This window comes from Cherax quadricarinatus, chromosome 43, assembly GCF_038502225.1.
Source record: "Cherax quadricarinatus isolate ZL_2023a chromosome 43, ASM3850222v1, whole genome shotgun sequence".
Classification (NCBI taxonomy): domain Eukaryota; kingdom Metazoa; phylum Arthropoda; class Malacostraca; order Decapoda; family Parastacidae; genus Cherax; species Cherax quadricarinatus.
In genome coordinates this window covers 19927712-19949138 of record NC_091334.1, presented here as the reverse complement: position 1 = coordinate 19949138, position 21427 = coordinate 19927712, and the positions used below count along the sequence as shown (strand labels likewise).

Sequence of the window (21427 nt, the reverse complement as noted above, 5' to 3'; positions counted from 1 at the left end):
TATCGAGTGAAGGATTCTACACTTGTTCTACCAGTGTTTTCCACCTTCAAGTTGTGTCTGGGGCCACGGATGTTGATACAGTGTTCTCTTGTTGTGCCCACGGCCACCCTGCTGACTTAACAACATGCAAGACATCGGTAAAAAGGAGTATATTTTTGTAAGAATATAAAGGCACAATACCACGACTGGAACAGTACACAACCCGCACAGAGGAGGATGAGGCGGACGACAACGTTTCGCTCCGACTTGGACCATTGTAATAATGTTGGTAGAATTACCGACAATATGTTAGGTAAAAGGACACAAGTGCAACTTGTGGCAACGTTTCGCTCTCCAGAAGCTTTATCAAGCCGTTACCGGCTTGTGGGAACTTTGTAAAGCAGTACTCAGAGTACTAGAAGTACTCTGAGGGTCACAGGGGCGCTGACTCCTGCGACCCTCCTTCAGGTACCAGGTCCCCGGAGCTGCCACACAACATTATTGATGTGGGGGGGACCTCGGAGGTAGTGATGTAGAGGGGCACCTTCGGCACAGTAAGAAAACACTGTGTCAGCATGCGTAGACCAAGACTCTTCAACCTGCTACCAGACGGAATTGGGAAAGTTACTACAGACAGTGACAAATTGACCAGGTTGTCAACCAGGAGGAAGTGAGATCCCCAGGTTGATGTAGTTAACCAGGAGGTAGTGTGAGTCCCAGGTTGATGTAGTTAACCAGGAGGAAGTGAGAGTCCCAGGTTGATGTAGTTAACCAGGAGGAAGTGAGAGTCCCAGGTTGATGTAGTTAACCAGGAGGAAGTGAGAGTCCCAGGTTGATGTAGTCAACCAGGATGAAGTGAGAGTCCCAGGTTGATGTAGTTAACCAGGAGGAAGTGAGAGTCCCGGGTTGATGTAGTTAACCAGGAGGAAGTGAGAGTCCCAGGTTGATGTAGTTAACCAGGAGGAAGTGAGAGTCCCAGGTTGATGTAGTTAACCAGGAGGAAGTGTGAGTCCCAGGTTGATGTAGTTAAGCAGGAGGAAGTGTGAGTCCCAGGTTGATGTAGTTAACCAGGAGGAAGTGTGAGTCCCAGGTTGATGTAGTTAACCAGGAGGAAGTGAGAGTCCCAGGTTGATGTAGTTAACCAGGAGGAAGTGTGAGTCCCAGGTTGATGTAGTTAACCAGGAGGAAGTGAGAGTCCCAGGTTGATGTAGTTAACCAGGAGGAAGTGAGAGTCCCAGGTTGATGTAGTTAACCAGGAGGAAGTGAGAGTCCCAGGTTGATGTAGTTAACCAGGAGGAAGTGAGAGTCCCAGGTTGATGTAGTCAACCAGGAGGAAGTGAGAGTCCCAGGTTGATGTAGTTAACCAGGAGGAAGTGAGAGTCCCAGGTTGATGTAGTTAACCAGGAGGAAGTGTGAGTCCCAGGTTGATGTAGTTAACCAGGAGGAAGTGAGAGTCCCAGGTTGATGTAGTTAACCAGGAGGAAGTGAGAGTCCCAGGTTGATGTAGTTAACCAGGAGGAAGTGAGAGTCCCAGGTTAATGTAGTCAACCAGGAGGAAGTGAGAGTCCCAGGTTGATGTAGTTAACCAGGAGGAAGTGAGAGTCCCAGGTTGATGTAGTTAACCAGGAGGAAGTGAGAGTCCCAGGTTGATGTAGTTAACCAGGAGGAAGTGAGAGTCCCAGGTTGATGTAGTTAACCAGGAGGAAGTGAGAGTCCCAGGTTGATGTAGTTAACCAGGAGGAAGTGAGAGTCCCAGGTTGATGTAGTCAACCAGGAGGAAGTGAGAGTCCCAGGTTGATGTAGTTAACCAGGAGGAAGTGAGAGTCCCAGGTTGATGTAGTTAACCAGGAGGAAGTGAGAGTCCCAGGTTGATGTAGTTAACCAGGAGGAAGTGAGAGTCCCAGGTTGATGTAGTTAACCAGGAGGAAGTGAGAGTCCCAGGTTGATGTAGTTAACCAGGAGGAAGTGAGAGTCCCAGGTTGATGTAGTCAACCAGGAGGAAGTGAGAGTCCCAGGTTGATGTAGTTAACCAGGAGGAAGTGAGAGTCCCAGGTTGATGTAGTTAACCAGGAGGAAGTGAGAGTCCCAGGTTGATGTAGTCAACCAGGAGGAAGTGAGAGTCCCAGGTTGATGTAGTTAACCAGGAGGAAGTGAGAGTCCCAGGTTGATGTAGTTAACCAGGAGGAAGTGAGAGTCCCAGGTTGATGTAGTCAACCAGGAGGAAGTGAGAGTCCCAGGTTGATGTAGTTAACCAGGAGGAAGTGAGAGTCCCAGGTTGATGTAGTTAACCAGGAGGAAGTGAGAGTCCCAGGTTGATGTAGTTAACCAGGAGGAAGTGAGAGTCCCAGGTTGATGTAGTCAACCAGGAGGAAGTGAGAGTCCCAGGTTGATGTAGTTAACCAGGAGGAAGTGAGAGTCCCAGGTTGATGTAGTTAACCAGGAGGAAGTGAGAGTCCCAGGTTGATGTAGTCAACCAGGAGGAAGTGAGAGTCCCAGGTTGATGTAGTCAACCAGGAGGAAGTGAGAGTCCCAGGTTGATGTAGTTAACCAGGAGGAAGTGAGAGTCCCAGGTTGATGTAGTCAACCAGGAGGAAGTGAGAGTCCCAGGTTGATGTAGTTAACCAGGAGGAAGTGTGAGTCCCAGGTTGATGTAGTTAACCAGGAGGAAGTGAGAGTCCCAGGTTGATGTAGTCAACCAGGAGGAAGTGAGAGTCCCAGGTTGATGTAGTCAACCAGGAGGAAGTGAGAGTCCCAGGTTGATGTAGTTAACCAGGAGGAAGTGAGAGTCCCAGGTTGATGTAGTCAACCAGGAGGAAGTGAGAGTCCCAGGTTGATGTAGTTAACCAGGAGGAAGTGTGAGTCCCAGGTTGATGTAGTTAACCAGGAGGAAGTGAGAGTCCCAGGTTGATGTAGTCAACCAGGAGGAAGTGAGAGTCCCAGGTTGATGTAGTCAACCAGGAGGAAGTGAGAGTCCCAGGTTGATGTAGTTAACCAGGAGGAAGTGAGAGTCCCAGGTTGATGTAGTCAACCAGGAGGAAGTGAGAGTCCCAGGTTGATGTAGTCAACCAGGAGGAAGTGAGAGTCCCAGGTTGATGTAGTCAACCAGGAGGAAGTGAGAGTCCCAGGTTGATGTAGTTAACCAGGAGGAAGTGAGAGTCCCAGGTTGATGTAGTCAACCAGGAGGAAGTGAGAGTCCCAGGTTGATGTAGTTAACCAGGAGGAAGTGAGAGTCCCAGGTTGATGTAGTTAACCAGGAGGAAGTGAGAGTCCCAGGTTGATGTAGTCAACCAGGAGGAAGTGAGAGTCCCAGGTTGATGTAGTCAACCAGGAGGAAGTGAGAGTCCCAGGTTGATGTAGTTAACCAGGAGGAAGTGAGAGTCCCAGGTTGATGTAGTCAACCAGGAGGAAGTGAGAGTCCCAGGTTGATGTAGTTAACCAGGAGGAAGTGAGAGTCCCAGGTTGATGTAGTTAACCAGGAGGAAGTGAGAGTCCCAGGTTGATGTAGTTAACCAGGAGGAAGTGAGAGTCCCAGGTTGAGTAGTCAACCAGGAGGAAGTGAGAGTCCCAGGTTGATGTAGTCAACCAGGAGGAAGTGAGAGTCCCAGGTTGATGTAGTTAACCAGGAGGAAGTGAGAGTCCCAGGTTGATGTAGTCAACCAGGAGGAAGTGAGAGTCCCAGGTTGATGTAGTTAACCAGGAGGAAGTGAGAGTCCCAGGTTGATGTAGTTAACCAGGAGGAAGTGAGAGTCCCAGGTTGATGTAGTCAACCAGGAGGAAGTGAGAGTCCCAGGTTGATGTAGTCAACCAGGAGGAAGTGAGAGTCCCAGGTTGATGTAGTTAACCAGGAGGAAGTGAGAGTCCCAGGTTGATGTAGTTAACCAGGAGGAAGTGAGAGTCCCAGGTTGATGTAGTCAACCAGGAGGAAGTGAGAGTCCCAGGTTGATGTAGTTAACCAGGAGGAAGTGAGAGTCCCAGGTTGATGTAGTCAACCAGGAGGAAGTGAGAGTCCCAGGTTGATGTAGTTAACCAGGAGGAAGTGAGAGTCCCAGGTTGATGTAGTCAACCAGGAGGAAGTGAGAGTCCCAGGTTGATGTAGTCAACCAGGAGGAAGTGAGAGTCCCAGGTTGATGTAGTTAACCAGGAGGAAGTGAGAGTCCCAGGTTGATGTAGTCAACCAGGAGGAAGTGAGAGTCCCAGGTTGATGTAGTCAACCAGGAGGAAGTGAGAGTCCCAGGTTGATGTAGTTAACCAGGAGGAAGTGAGAGTCCCAGGTTGATGTAGTTAACCAGGAGGAAGTGAGAGTCCCAGGTTGATGTAGTTAACCAGGAGGAAGTGAGAGTCCCAGGTTGATGTAGTTAACCAGGAGGAAGTGAGAGTCCCAGGTTGATGTAGTCAACCAGGAGGAAGTGAGAGTCCCAGGTTGATGTAGTTAACCAGGAGGAAGTGAGAGTCCCAGGTTGATGTAGTTAACCAGGAGGAAGTGTGAGTCCCAGGTTGATGTAGTTAACCAGGAGGAAGTGAGAGTCCCAGGTTGATGTAGTCAACCAGGAGGAAGTGAGAGTCCCAGGTTGATGTAGTCAACCAGGAGGAAGTGAGAGTCCCAGGTTGATGTAGTTAACCAGGAGGAAGTGAGAGTCCCAGGTTGATGTAGTTAACCAGGAGGAAGTGAGAGTCCCAGGTTGATGTAGTCAACCAGGAGGAAGTGAGAGTCCCAGGTTGATGTAGTCAACCAGGAGGAAGTGAGAGTCCCAGGTTGATGTAGTCAACCAGGAGGAAGTGAGAGTCCCAGGTTGATGTAGTTAACCAGGAGGAAGTGAGAGTCCCAGGTTGATGTAGTCAACCAGGAGGAAGTGAGAGTCCCAGGTTGATGTAGTCAACCAGGAGGAAGTGAGAGTCCCAGGTTGATGTAGTCAACCAGGAGGAAGTGAGAGTCCCAGGTTGATGTAGTCAACCAGGAGGAAGTGAGAGTCCCAGGTTGATGTAGTCAACCAGGAGGAAGTGAGAGTCCCAGGTTGATGTAGTCAACCAGGAGGAAGTGAGAGTCCCAGGTTGATGTAGTCAACCAGGAGGAAGTGAGAGTCCCAGGTTGATGTAGTCAACCAGGAGGAAGTGAGAGTCCCAGGTTGATGTAGTCAACCAGGAGGAAGTGAGAGTCCCAGGTTGATGTAGTCAACCAGGAGGAAGTGAGAGTCCCAGGTTGATGTAGTCAACCAGGAGGAAATCTCTGGTTGAGCTGCAGGCAACACTGTGTGTGTGTGTGTGTGTGTGTGTGTGTGTGTGTGTGTGTGTGTGTGTGTGTGTGTGTGTGTGTGTGTGTGTGTGTGTGTGTGTGTGTGTCAATCGTAAAACTCTCAATTATTTATTATGGTAGTGGTGTAAGTAATCACCTACATGTGGTTGCAGGGGTCGAGTCACAGCTCCTGGTGATGATGTAGGTGTTAGGTGGTGTGGGTAGTGATGTAGGTGGTGTGGTGGGTGATGGTGAGGGTGGTGACTAGTGGACTTACCGACCAGTTGCCCTCCCATTGCCCCAACCATGACAGTCACCACCACCATAACCATCCACCATAATAATCACTACCATAACCATCCACCATTATGACAACCACCATCATAACCACGTACTAGCATCACAATAGACACCTTAGTAACCACCCATTACCACCACAATAACCACCCATTACCACCACAATCACCCATTACCACCACAATAACCACCCATTACCACCACAATAACCACCCATTACCACCACAATAACCACCCATTACCACAATAAACACTCACCACTACCACAATAACCACCATCCTAGCATAGGCCGAAGACCTAGGGCAGTGTACTATTGTTGTGTGTGGGTGCTACAGGTTCTCACTTAACAGCCTACCTCACTTAACTTCGCTTTTAAAACCTCACTTAACTTGAATTAAGACTTTAACTTTCTTTCTCACTTATCCTTAACCTCACCTAACAACCTCACCCAGTAAGTTAACCTCACCTAACAACCTCACTCAGTAAGTTAACCTCACCTAACAACCTCACTCAGTAAGTTAACCTCACTCAGTAAGTTAACCTCACCTAACAACCTCACTCAGTAAGCCACGTCAACAACCTCACTCATTTAACCTCACTTAACAACCTCACTCAGGAGGTCACCTCACCTAACAGCTTCACTCAGTAAGTCACCTTACTTAACAACCTCAATCAGCCTCACCTAACAACCTCACTCAGCCTCACCTAACAACCTCACTCAGCCTCACCTAACAACCTCACTCAGCCTCACCTAACAACCTCACTCAGCCTCACCTAACAACCTCACTCAGCCTCACCTAACAACCTCACTCAGCCTCACCTAACAACCTCACTCAGGAAGTCACCTCACCTAACAACCTCACTCAGTAAACCTCACACAAGTGATAGTTTTAGTCGTGCTAAACACACAGGTGCCACTGTACTTGTTTAACTACACTGACTGGTTACACCGTGCTACGTAGATGTTCTTGTTGTATTTACTCTTGTTGTTGCTAGAGAGGTGTATCCTGCAGTTGCTGTAGTAATTGTATTGTGATTGTAGTTAGTGGTAGAGATAGATTTTGATTTTGTTTGTAAATTAGCTGTTTTTGTTATATATGTTTGTGCAAAGACAGTATGTACTTGTTAGTGATTGTGTGATGTTTTTGTCTGGTATTATTGATAACCCATGACACGTGGTGTTGGAGCCAGGCACGGACCTACACTGAACACGTGGTGTTGGAGCCAGGCACTGACCTACACTGAACACGTGGTGTTGGAGCTAGGCACTGACCTACACTGAACACGTGGTGTTGGAGCCAGACACTGACCTACACTGAACACGTGGTGTTGGAGCCAGGCACGGACCTACACTGAACACGTGGTGTTGGAGCCAGGCACTGACCTACACTGAACACGTGGTGTTGGAGCTAGGCACTGACCTACACTGAACACGTGGTGTTGGAGCCAGACACTGACCTACACTGAACACGTGGTGTTGGAGCCAGGCACGGACCTACACTGAACACGTGGTGTTGGAGCCAGGCACTGACCTACACTGAACACGTGGTGTTGGAGCTAGGCACTGACCTACACTGAACACGTGGTGTTGGAGCCAGACACTGACCTACACTGAACACGTGGTGTTGGAGCCAGGCACGGACCTACACTGAACACGTGGTGTTGGAGCCAGGCACTGACCTACACTGAACACGTGGTGTTGGAGCTAGGCACGGACCTACACTGAACACGTGGTGTTGGAGCCAGACACTGACCTACACTGAACACGTGGTGTTGGAGCCAGACACTGACCTACACTGAACACGTGGTGTTGGAGCCAGGCACTGACCTACACTGAACACGTGGTGTTGGAGCCAGACACTGACCTACACTGAACACGTGGTGTTGGAGCCAGGCACTGACCTACACTGAACACGTGGTGTTGGTGCCAGACACTGACCTACACTGAACACGTGGTGTTGGAGCCAGGCACGGACCTACACTGAACACGTGGTGTTGGAGCCAGGCACTGACCTACACTGAACACGTGGTGTTGGAGCTAGGCACGGACCTACACTGAACACGTGGTGTTGGAGCCAGACACTGACCTACACTGAACACGTGATGTTGGAGCCAGACACTGACCTACACTGAACACGTGGTGTTGGAGCCAGGCACTGACCTACACTGAACACGTGGTGTTGGAGCCAGGCACTGACCTACACTGAACACGTGGTGTTGGAGCCAGACACTGACCTACACTGAACACGTGGTGTTGGAGCCAGGCACTGACCTACACTGAACACGTGGTGTTGGAACCAGGCACTGACCTACACTGAACACGTGGTGTTGGAGCCAGGCACTGACCTACACTGAACACGTGGTGTTGGAGCCAGGCACTGACCTACTCTGAACACGTGGTGTTGGAGCCAGGCACTGACCTACACTGAACACGTGGTGTTGGAGCCAGGCACTGACCTACACTGAACACGTGGTGTTGGTGCCAGGCACTGACCTACACTGAACACGTGGTGTTGGTGCCAGACAATGACCTACACTGAACACGTGGTGTTGGAGCCAGGCACTGACCTACACTGAACACGTGGTGTTGGAGCCAGGCACTGACCTACACTGAACACGTGGTGTTGGAGCCAGGCACTGACCTACACTGAACACGTGGTGTTGGAGCCAGGCACTGACCTACACTGAACACGTGGTGTTGGAGCCAGGCACTGACCTATACTGAACACGTGGTGTTGGAGCCAGGCACTGACCTACACTGAACACGTGGTGTTGGAGCCAGGCACTGACCTACACTGAACACGTGGTGTTGGAGCCAGGCACTGACCTACACTGAACACGTGGTGTTGGAGCCAGGCACTGACCTACACTGAACACGTGGTGTTGGAGCCAGGCACTGACCTACACTGAACACGTGGTGTTGGAGCCAGGCACTGACCTACACTGAACACGTGGTGTTGGAGCCAGGCACTGACCTACACTGAACACGTGGTGTTGGAGCCAGGCACTGACCTACACTGAACACGTGGTGTTGGAGCCAGGCACTGACCTACACTGAACACGTGGTGTTGGAGCCAGGCACTGACCTACACTGAACACGTGGTGTTGGAGCCAGGCACTGACCTACACTGAACACGTGGTGTTGGTGCCAGGCACTGACCTACACTGAACACGTGGTGTTGGTGCCAGACAATGACCTACACTGAACACGTGGTGTTGGAGCCAGGCACTGACCTACACTGAACACGTGGTGTTGGAGCCAGGCACTGACCTACACTGAACACGTGGTGTTGGAGCCAGGCACTGACCTACACTGAACACGTGGTGTTGGTGCCAGGCACTGACCTACACTGAACACGTGGTGTTGGTGCCAGACAATGACCTACACTGAACACGTGGTGTTGGAGCCAGGCACTGACCTACACTGAACACGTGGTGTTGGAGCCAGGCACTGACCTACACTGAACACGTGGTGTTGGTGCCAGACAATGACCTACACTGAACACGTGGTGTTGGAGCCAGGCACTGACCTACACTGAACACGTGGTGTTGGTGCCAGGCACTGACCTACACTGAACACGTGGTGTTGGTGCCAGACAATGACCTACACTGAACACGTGGTGTTGGAGCCAGGCACTGACCTACACTGAACACGTGGTGTTGGAGCCAGGCACTGACCTACACTGAACACGTGGTGTTGGAGCCAGGCACTGACCTACACTGAACACGTGGTGTTGGAGCCAGGCACTGACCTACACTGAACACGTGGTGTTGGAGCCAGGCACTGACCTACACTGAACACGTGGTGTTGGAGCCAGGCACTGACCTACACTGAACACGTGGTGTTGGAGCCAGGCACTGACCTACACTGAACACGTGGTGTTGGAGCCAGGCACTGACCTACACTGAACACGTGGTGTTGGAGCCAGACACTGACCTACACTGAACACGTGGTGTTGGTGCCAGGCACTGACCTACACTGAACACGTGGTGTTGGTGCCAGGCACTGACCTACACTGAACACGTGGTGTTGGAGCCAGGCACTGACCTACACTGAACACGTGGTGTTGGAGCCAGGCACTGACCTACACTGAACACGTGGTGTTGGAGCCAGGCACTGACCTACACTGAACACGTGGTGTTGGAGCCAGACAATGACCTACACTGAACACGTGGTGTTGGAGCCAGGCACTGACCTACACTGAGCACGTGGTGTTGGAGCCAGGCACTGACCTACACTGAACACGTGGTGTTGGAGCCAGGCACTGACCTACACTGAACACGTGGTGTTGGAGCCAGGCACTGACCTACACTGAACACGTGGTGTTGGTGCCAGACACTGACCTACACTGAACACGTGGTGTTGGTGCCAGACACTGACCTACACTGAACACGTGGTGTTGGTGCCAGACACTGACCTACACTGAACACGTGGTGTTGGAGCCAGACAATGACCTACACTGAACACGTGGTGTTGGTGCCAGGCACTGACCTACACTGAACACGTGGTGTTGGAGCCAGGCACTGACCTACACTGAACACGTGGTGTTGGTGCCAGACACTGACCTACACTGAACACGTGGTGTTGGAGCCAGGCACTGACCTACACTGAACACGTGGTGTTGGAGCCAGGCACTGACCTACACTGAACACGTGGTGTTGGAGCCAGGCACTGACCTACACTGAACACGTGGTGTTGGAGCCAGGCACTGACCTACACTGAACACGTGGTGTTGGTGCCAGACACTGACCTACACTGAACACGTGGTGTTGGAGCCAGGCACTGACCTACACTGAACACGTGGTGTTGGAGCCAGACAATGACCTACACTGAACACGTGGTGTTGGAGCCAGGCACTGACCTACACTAAACACGTGGTGTTGGAGCCAGGCACTGACCTACACTGAACACGTGGTGTTGGAGCCAGACAATGACCTACACTGAACACGTGGTGTTGGAGCCAGACAATGACCTACACTGAACACGTGGTGTTGGAGCCAGGCACTGACCTACACTGAACACGTGGTGTTGGAGCCAGGCACTGACCTACACTGAACACGTGGTGTTGGAGCCAGGCACTGACCTACACTGAACACGTGGTGTTGGAGCCAGACAATGACCTACACTGAACACGTGGTGTTGGAGCCAGGCACTGACCTACACTGAACACGTGGTGTTGGAGCCAGGCACTGACCTACACTGAACACGTGGTGTTGGAGCCAGGCACTGACCTACACTGAACACGTGGTGTTGGAGCCAGGCACTGACCTACACTGAACACGTGGTGTTGGAGCCAGACACTGACCTACACTGAACACGTGGTGTTGGAGCCAGACACTGACCTACACTGAACACGTGGTGTTGGAGCCAGACAATGACCTACACTGAACACGTGGTGTTGGATCCAGACACTGACCTACACTGAACACGTGGTGTTGGAGCCAGGCACTGACCTACACTGAACACGTGGTGTTGGAGCCAGGCACTGATCTACACTGAACACGTGGTTTTGGTGCCAGACAATGACCTACACTGAACACGTGGTGGTGGGGCCTTACTGGCCAAGACTGGGTGACGTTGTGTGGCCAAATATGACTTGGTCACACAACGTTGTGACCAAGTATAACTTGGTCAAGTTTATTGTGGGATAAATACAGTTGAAAGTAGCGTGACCAGGTGTGCAGACAGTGCTAGTTTCAGTGGTATGTGAGGTGGGGGTGAACGTAGTACCAAACTACCGTGTTTGGGACCAGAGCTTGAGACTTACCTGAAGATGATTACGAGGGTCACCACCCCTGCGGCCCGGTCTCAGACCAGTCCCCCTGACTGATGGCCAAGATCAGCCAGGCTGCTGGTGTCAGCTGCACACGGTTCAACGTGTGCATCACAGCCCGGCTCATCGGGAACTGGCTTAAGGCACCTGTCGAGTTCTGTCTTGAAGACAGCCACATTTTTGTTGGTCATTCGCAAGGAGTAACTTCGATGTGCAGATTTGGGACAACTTCAAAAATTTCCAGGTGTAATTTATGTTGTATCCTTCTCTCCTGAGTTCCAAGGAGTACAAGTCAAGGGACTTCAAACGTCCGTAGTAATGCAGGTGTGTCGCTGAACTTGCATTAAAGGTTATTTGTACATCTAGATCTGACATTTTTCCTGCCTTAAAAGACACTTGTTGGTTTTCAGCAGTATTCTTGTCTACCAAGAACAGTTGACTTAAAGAAGATCACTGTTGGCTTAGTGTTCCTTGTTCTGAGGGTTCTTCTTATCCAGCCTTTCAATTTCATTGAGTCAGTGATAATATTGTTGTAATTATTTAAGCTAAGATCTGATATTATCATTCTTAAACCTCTCACCTGGTTCTCTCGCTCTATTGTGTGGTTTGGCTTGGTTGTATATTACCTTCCTGTCTTTTATTCTTCGTTTCTACCATCTCGGTATAACTGAATTTTGTCCCCATTGAACATCATATTGTCCCCTGCAGCCCACTGGAAGACTTGGGAAATATGAGCGAGAAGATTCACTGTGTCCTGAATGACGACACTAAGTACCGTGTTTGGGACGATAGCGTGAAGATCTAAGCGGCTTTACCCACAAGATATAACGATCTGCTGTGACCACAGAGTGCGGTGTTTGGGTCAGTGAAGTGCTGCTTAGTCCCTACCCTATAAAATATTGTGTTCGTGGACATTAATATTTGAGAGAGCATGTTCCTTGCCTCAGAGAAGCACTCGGTAAATTTATTTGCTTAGCGGATAGGTCTCTGAGGTAGTTGAATGTTGGCTGGCTCCTCCCATAGACTTGTGAGGTTGTTGAATGTTAACTGGTACCCCTCATAGATCTTAACTGGTACCCCTAATAGATCTTAACTGGTACCCCTCATAGATCTTAACTGGTACCCCTAATATATCTTAACTGGTACCCCTCATAGATCTTAACTGGTACCCCTAATAGATCTTAACTGGTACCCCTCATAGATCTTAACTGATACCTCATAGATCTTAACTGGTACCCCTCATAGATCTTAACTGGTACCCCTCATAGATCTTAACTGGTACCCCTCATAGATCTTAACTGGTACCCCTAATAGATCTTAACTGGTACCCCTCATAGATCTTAACTGGTACCCCTCATAGATCTTAACTGGTACCCCTCATAGATCTTAACTGGTACCCCTCATAGACCTTAACTGGTACCCCTCATAGATCTTAACTGGTACCCCTAATAGATCTTAACTGGTACCCCTCATAGATCTTAACTGGTACCCCTAATAGATCTTAACTGGTACCCCTCATAGATCTTAACTGATACCTCATAGATCTTAACTGGTACCCCTCATAGATCTTAACTGGTACCCCTCATAGATCTTAACTGGTACCCCTCATAGATCTTAACTGGTACCCCTCATAGACCTTAACTGGTACCCCTCATAGATCTTAACTGGTACCCCTCATAGATCTTAACTGATACCTCTCATAGATCTTAACTGGTACCCCTCATAGATCTTAACTGGTACCCCTCATAGATCTTAACTGGTACCCCTCATAGATCTTAACTGGTACCCCTCATAGATCTTAACTGGTACCCCTCATAGATCTTAACTGGTACCCCTCATAGACCTTAACTGGTACCCCTCATAGATCTTAACTGGTACCCCTCATAGACCTTAACTGATACCTCTCATAGATCTTAACTGGTACCCCTCATAGATCTTAACTGGTACCCCTCATAGATCTTAACTGGTACCCCTCATAGATCTTAACTGGTACCCCTCATAGATCTTAACTGGTACCCCTCATAGATCTTAACTGGTACCCCTCATAGATCTTAACTGGTACCCCTCATAGATCATAACTGGTACCCCTCATAGATCTTAACTGGTACCCCTCATAGATCTTAACTGGTACCCCTCATAGATCTTAACTGGTACCCCTCATAGATCTTAACTGGTACCTCTCATAGATCTTAACTGGTACCCTCATAGATCTTAACTGGTACCCCTCATAGATCTTAACTGGTACCCCTCATAGACCTTAACTGGTACCCCTCATAGATCTTAACTGGTACCCCTCATAGATCTTAACTGATACCTCTCATAGATCTTAACTGGTACCCCTCATAGATCTTAACTGGTACCCCTCATAGATCTTAACTGGTACCCCTCATAGATCTTAACTGGTACCCCTCATAGACCTTAACTGGTACCCCTCATAGATCTTAACTGGTACCCCTAATAGATCTTAACTGGTACCCCTCATAGATCTTAACTGGTACCCCTCATAGATCTTAACTGGTACCCCTCATAGATCTTAACTGGTACCCCTCATAGATCTTAACTGGTACCCCTAATAGATCTTAACTGGTACCCCTCATAGATCTTAACTGGTACCCCTAATAGATCTTAACTGGTACCCCTCATAGATCTTAACTGGTACCCCTAATAGATCTTAACTGGTACCCCTCATAGATCTTAACTGATACCTCATAGATCTTAACTGGTACCCCTCATAGATCTTAACTGGTACCCCTCATAGATCTTAACTGGTACCCCTCATAGATCTTAACTGGTACCCCTAATAGATCTTAACTGGTACCCCTCATAGATCTTAACTGGTACCCCTAATAGATCTTAACTGGTACCCCTCATAGATCTTAACTGGTACCCCTAATAGATCTTAACTGGTACCCCTCATAGATCTTAACTGATACCTCATAGATCTTAACTGGTACCCCTCATAGATCTTAACTGGTACCCCTCATAGATCTTAACTGGTACCCCTCATAGATCTTAACTGGTACCCCTAATAGATCTTAACTGGTACCCCTCATAGATCTTAACTGGTACCCCTCATAGATCTTAACTGGTACCCCTCATAGATCTTAACTGGTACCCTCATAGATCTTAACTGGTACCGTCCATAGATCTTAACTGGTACCCCTCATAGATCTTAACTGGTACCCCTCATAGATCTTAACTGGTACCCCTCATAGATCTTAACTGGTACCCCTCATAGATCTTAACTGATACCTCATAGATCTTAACTGGTACCCCTCATAGATCTTAACTGGTACCCCTCATAGATCTTAACTGGTACCCCTCATAGATCTTAACTGGTACCCCTCATAGATCTTAACTGGTACCCCTAATAGATCTTAACTGGTACCCCTCATAGATCTTAACTGGTACCCCTAATAGATCTTAACTGGTACCCCTCATAGATCTTAACTGATACCTCATAGATCTTAACTGGTACCCCTCATAGATCTTAACTGGTACCCCTCATAGATCTTAACTGGTACCCCTCATAGATCTTAACTGGTACCCCTCATAGACCTTAACTGGTACCCCTCATAGATCTTAACTGGTACCCCTCATAGATCTTAACTGATACCTCTCATAGATCTTAACTGGTACCCCTCATAGATCTTAACTGGTACCCCTCATAGATCTTAACTGGTACCCCTCATAGATCTTAACTGGTACCCCTCATAGATCTTAACTGGTACCCCTCATAGATCTTAACTGGTACCCCTAATAGATCTTAACTGGTACCCCTCATAGATCTTAACTGATACCTCATAGATCTTAACTGGTACCCCTCATAGATCTTAACTGGTACCCCTCATAGATCTTAACTGGTACCCCTCATAGATCTTAACTGGTACCCCTCATAGACCTTAACTGGTACCCCTCATAGATCTTAACTGGTACCCCTCATAGATCTTAACTGATACCTCTCATAGATCTTAACTGGTACCCCTCATAGATCTTAACTGGTACCCCTCATAGATCTTAACTGGTACCCTCATAGATCTTAACTGGTACCCCTCATAGATCTTAACTGGTACCCCTCATAGATCTTAACTGGTACCCCTCATAGACCTTAACTGGTACCCCTCATAGATCTTAACTGGTACCCCTCATAGACCTTAACTGATACCTCTCATAGATCTTAACTGGTACCCCTCATAGATCTTAACTGGTACCCCTCATAGATCTTAACTGGTACCCCTCATAGATCTTAACTGGTACCCCTCATAGATCTTAACTGGTACCCTCATAGATCTTAACTGGTACCGTCCATAGATCTTAACTGGTACCCCTCATAGATCTTAACTGGTACCCCTCATAGATCTTAACTGGTACCCCTCATAGATCTTAACTGGTACCCCTCATAGATCTTAACTGATACCTCATAGATCTTAACTGGTACCCCTCATAGACCTTAACTGGTACCCCTCATAGATCTTAACTGGTACCCCTCATAGATCTTAACTGATACCTCTCATAGATCTTAACTGGTACCCCTCATAGATCTTAACTGGTACCCCTCATAGATCTTAACTGGTACCCCTCATAGATCTTAACTGGTACCCCTCATAGACCTTAACTGGTACCCCTCATAGATCTTAACTGGTACGGTCCATAGATCTTAACTGGTACCTCTCATAGATCTTAACTGGTACCCCTCATAGATCTTAACTGGTACCCCTCATAGATCTTAACTGGTACCCCTCATAGATCTTAACTGGTACCCCTCATAGATCTTAACTGGTATCCTTCATAGACCTTAACTGGTACCCCTCATAGATCTTAACTGGTACCCCCTCATAGATCTTAACTGGTACCCCTCATAGATCTTAACTGGTACCCCTCATAGATCTTAACTGGTACCCCTCATAGATCTTAACTGGTACCCCTCATAGATCTTAACTGGTATCCCTCATAGACCTTAACTGGTACCTCTCATAGATCTTAACTGGTACCCCTCATAGACCTTAACTGGTACCCCTCATAGACCTTAACTGGTACCTCTCATAGACCTTAACTGGTACCCCTCATAGACCTTAACTGGTACCCCTCATAGACCTTAACTGGTACCTCTCATAGACCTTAACTGGTACCTCTCATAGACCTTAACTGGTACCCCTCATAGACCTTAACTGGTACCCCTCATAGACCTTAACTGGTACCCCTCATAGACCTTAACTGGTACCCCTCATAGACCTGACAAGTGATGCTTGACATCTGGATATATCTACGGGATCTATCTACATTCTACAGTGTAGATGGTATCTGGCATCACCCCTCTCCCCGCCACCCGGTGCCCCACACACGCACCAGGAGCTTGATCAATGAGGCTGTTAGTGCTGCTGTAGGCACCTAACACCCACCACCGCCACAGCCAGGATGGTGATTCTTAACACCTGCTGCATTGTTCCTTATGGATTATTATTATTATTATTATTATTATTATTATTATTATTATTATTATTATTATTATTGTTATTGTTGTTGTTGTTGTTGCTATTGTTGTTATTGTTTTGTAACTGTGTGTTTGTTGTCTTGAATTTGTGTTACTTCTGTGTTTGCATCTGTAGTTGTTTAAGTAACATTGTTTTGTGTTTGTGTGATTGTATTTTGATTTTTGTGTGATGACCCTGAATTTTGATTTTTGTTGTGATGACCCTGAATTTTGATTTTTGTGTGATGACCCTGAATTTTGATTTTTGTTGTGATGACCCTGAATTTTGATTTTTGTGTGATGACCCTGAATTTTGATTTTTGTTGTGATGACCCTGAATTTTGATTTTTGTGTGATGACCCTGAATTTTGATTTTTGTTGTGATGACCCTGAATTTAGATTTTTGTTGTGATGACCCTGAATTTAGATTTTTGTGTGATGACCCTGAATTTAGATTTTTGTGTGATGACCCTGAATTTTGATTTTTGTGTGATGACCCTGAATTTAGATTTTTGTGTGATGACCCTGAATTTAGATTTTTGTTGTGATGACCCTGAATTTAGATTTTTGTTGTGATGACCCTGAATTTAGATTTTTGTTGTGATGACCCTGAATTTAGATTTTTGTTGTGATGACCCTGAATTTAGATTTTTGTGTGACGACCCTGAATTTAGATTTTTGTGTGACGACCCTGAATTTAGATTTTTGTGTGACGACCCTGAATTTAGATTTTTGTGTGACGACCCTGAATTTAGATTTGTGTGACGACCCTGAATTTAGATTTTTGTGTGACGACCCTGAATTTAGATTTTTGTGACGACCCTGAATTTAGATTTTTGTGTGACGACCCTGAATTTAGATTTTTGTGTGACGACCCTGAATTTAGATTTTTGTGTGACGACCCTGAATTTAGATTTTTGTGTGACGACCCTGAATTTAGATTTTTGTGTGACGACCCTGAATTTAGATTTTTGTGTGACGACCCTGAATTTAGATTTTTGTGTGACGACCCTGAATTTAGATTTTTGTGTGACGACCCTGAATTTAGATTTTTGTGTGACGACCCTGAATTTAGATTTTTGTGTGACGACCCTGAATTTAGATTTTTGTGTGACGACCCTGAATTTAGATTTTTGTGTGACGACCCTGAATTTAGATTTTTGTGTGACGACCCTGAATTTTGATTTTTGTGTGATGACCCTGAATTTTGATTTTTATGTGATGACCCTGAATTTTGATTTTTGTGTGATGACCCTGAATTTAAATTTTTGTGTGATGACCCTGAATTTAAATTTTTGTGTGATGACCCTGAATTTAGATTTTTGTGTGATGACCCTGAATTTAGATTTTTGTGTGATGACCCTGAATTTTGATTTTTGTGTGATGACCCTGAATTTTGATTTTTGTGTGATGACCCTGAATTTTGATTTTTGTGTGATGACCCTGAATTTTGATTTTTGTGATGACCCTGAATTTAGATTTTTGTGTGATGACCCTGAATTTAGATTTTTGTGTGATGACCCTGAATTTTGATTTTTGTGTGATGACCCTGAATTTTGATTTTTGTGTGATGACTCTGAATTTTGATTTTTGTGATCACCCTGAATTTTGATTTTTGTGTGATGACCCTGAATTTTGATTTTTGTGTGATGACCCTGAATTTTGATTTTTGTGTGATGACCCTGAATTTCGTTGTGACGACAGAGTTTAAATTATTAGCTTTTTTTACAGTAGTGATTTTGCTGGGAATTTTGAACTTATTGGTGAGTAGTAGTGATCTTGCTAGGTATATTGATCTTTAGAATAGTCAAGATCTTGCTAGGAATATTGATCTTAAGAATAGTCAAGATCTTGCTAGGAATATTGATCTTAAGAATAGTCAAGATCTTACTAGGTATATTGATCTTAAGAATAGTCAAGATCTTACTAGGTATATTGATCTTTAGAATAGTCAAGATCTTGCTAGGAATATTGATCTTAAGAATAGTCAAGATCTTGCTAGGTATATTGATCTTAAGAATAGTCAAGATCTTACTAGGTATATTGATCTTAAGAATAGTCAAGATCTTACTAGGTATATTGATCTTTAGAATAGTCAAGATCTTGCTAGGAATATTGATCTTAAGAATAGTCAAGATCTTGCTAGGTATATTGATCTTAAGAATAGTCAAGATCTTGCTAGGAATATTGATCTTAAGAATAGTCAAGATCTTGCTAGGTATATTGATCTTAAGAATAGTCAAGATCTTGCTAGGAATATTGACCGTATTGGTTAGTAATAGTGATCTTATTTATATAGTAATGTTGATTATATATATATTAGTGGAAGTTTATATATCTTGTTATAAGCTGTTGTTATCAAGTGTAAATAACTTGGCAGTTATAAACATGGTTAGTGAACGACGTCATTGTTGTAGCTTCCTCGATGTCTACGACACACTGGACTCGTATTTTGTCTCAGTGTCGCCTTAAAGTTGAGAGAGAGAGAGAGAGAGAGAGAGAGAGAGAGAGAGAGAGAGAGAGAGAGAGAGAGAGAGAGAGAGAGAGAGAGAGAGAGTGATGTACAATCACCACCACTTTTGTGCTGGTCCACAACACTGCTTCTCTTGTCGCAAATTTTTTTCTGTAATTTCAGAAATGTCAGAGAAACGCCTCCAGTATGTCTTGGGGGGGGGGGTAGGAAACTGGCATCGACATTAAGTAATAAAGTGAGGTAGTAGTGAAGTAAGAGCAAAAAGTAGGTAGAATAATGTAGTATCTCCTTAAAGTGTGTTGTAGCTGTCTCAGGAATTGTAAGTTAGATGCAGATACCTTAAATTATTGTAAGTTAGGGCAGATGTTTTGACGTTTTAGAGATGGTTAGTAGATGTTTTGACGTGGTAGGGATGGTTAGTAGATGTTTTGACGTGGTAGGGATGGTTAGGAGATGTTTTGACGTGGTAGGGATGGTTAGGAGATGTTTTGACGTGGTAGGGATGGTTAGGAGATGTTTTGACGTGGTAGGGATGGTTAGGAGATGTTTTGACGTGGTAGGGATGGTTAGTAGATGTTTTGACGTGGTAGGGATGGTTAGTAGATGTTTTGACGTGGTAGGGATGGTTAGGAGATGTTTTGACGTGGTAGGGATGGTTAGGAGATGTTTTGACGTGGTAGGGATGGTTAGGAGATGTTTTGACGTGGTAGGGATGGTTAGGAGATGTTTTGACGTGGTAGGGATGGTTAGGAGATGTTTTGACGTGGTAGGGATGGTTAGTAGATGTTTTGACGTGGTAGGGATGGTTAGTAGATGTTTTGACGTGGTAGGGATGGTTAGGAGATGTTTTGACGTGGTAGGGATGGTTAGGAGATGTTTTGACGTGGTAGGGATGGTTAGGAGATGTTTTGACGTGGTAGGGATGGTTAGGAGATGTTTTGACGTGGTAGGGATGGTTAGTAGATGTTTTGACGTGGTAGGGATGGTTAGTAGATGTTTTGACGTGGTAGGGATGGTTAGGAGATGTTTTGACGTGGTAGGGATGGTTAGGAGATGTTTTGACGTGGTAGGGATGGTTAGGAGATGTTTTGACGTGGTAGGGATGGTTAGGAGATGTTTTGACGTGGTAGGGATGGTTAGGAGATGTTTTGACGTGGTAGGGATGGTTAGGAGATGTTTTGACGTGGTAGGGATGGTTAGGAGATGTTTTGACGTGGTAGGGATGGTTAATAGATGTTTTGACGTGGTAGGGATGGTTAGGAGATGTTTTGACGTGGTAGGGATGGTTAGGAGATGTTTTGACGTGGTAGGGATGGTTAGGAGATGTTTTGACGTGGTAGGGATGGTTAGATGTTTTAATATGTTATAATTGACGCTGTTTTGGGTAATCTCTTGCAGAGTGTGAGCGAGGGGAGACTGACGATGAGGGGATTGAACGAGATTCCGGGGACTCTGAAGACGAGATGGATCACAGTGCTAACTTCACCATGTCCGAGGCACTCCAGGTTTGTGTGTGTGTTTAGTTACTAGTTGTAAAAGGCGCTTGTCGGTAGACACTTGGTCTGTTTCGTGTATGTGTGCTCACCTATTGTATATTATGTGTGTATGTGTGTTAGCGGGGGTGCGAACTCACCTCCTAGACCACTTTGATCTTGTACCTTGTCATATCTACTCTGGAAGCTGTGTATTGAGTTTCCATCCACTACTGCGTCCTCCAAGTCATTCCACTTGTCAACCAGCCTGAGAGTAAAGAAATACTTCCTGACATCCCTGTGGTTCATCTGTGTCTTCAGCTTCCACCTGTGTCCCCTTGATCCTGGTCTTCTTTATTCAGACAACCTGTCCCCATCAGCCCTGTCAACTTTCTCTCAATATTTTGTGTAGATATTAATCATGTGGTCCCCTGTCTTTCCTCTAAGGTTCAGTTCCTTCAACTTCAACATTCCTCTCAGTTCTGGTATTAGTCTGGTTGCAAACCTTTTGATCTTTTCCAGTTTCTTTATCTGCTTCACCAGGTGTGGGCTCCATGCTGGGGCAGAGTACTCAGTGACTGACCTAACATATGTCGTGTATAAGATTCTGAAGAATTCTTTATTCAGATTTCTGAATGTTATTCTGAGGTTTGCTAATCGTGCATATACCGCCGACGTTATATGATTTATGATCAATTCTGGTGATATGCTTGGTGTTAGGTTCACCCCCG

At 46.3% G+C, this 21427-nt stretch overlaps 1 protein-coding gene across 3 annotated transcripts in view; it reads left to right on the top strand.

Moving 5' to 3' along the window:
- The window catches only part of spir (spire type actin nucleation factor), a 481192-nt gene that overhangs the window by 319085 nt on the left and 140680 nt on the right, over positions 1 to 21427 (top strand). For all 3 annotated transcript variants that reach the window (XM_070093645.1, XM_070093647.1, XM_070093646.1), the window contains one exon: positions 20623 to 20729. In XM_070093645.1, the coding sequence (XP_069949746.1) occupies positions 20623 to 20729 (107 nt within the window). The remainder of the gene's footprint in view (positions 1 to 20622; positions 20730 to 21427) is intronic.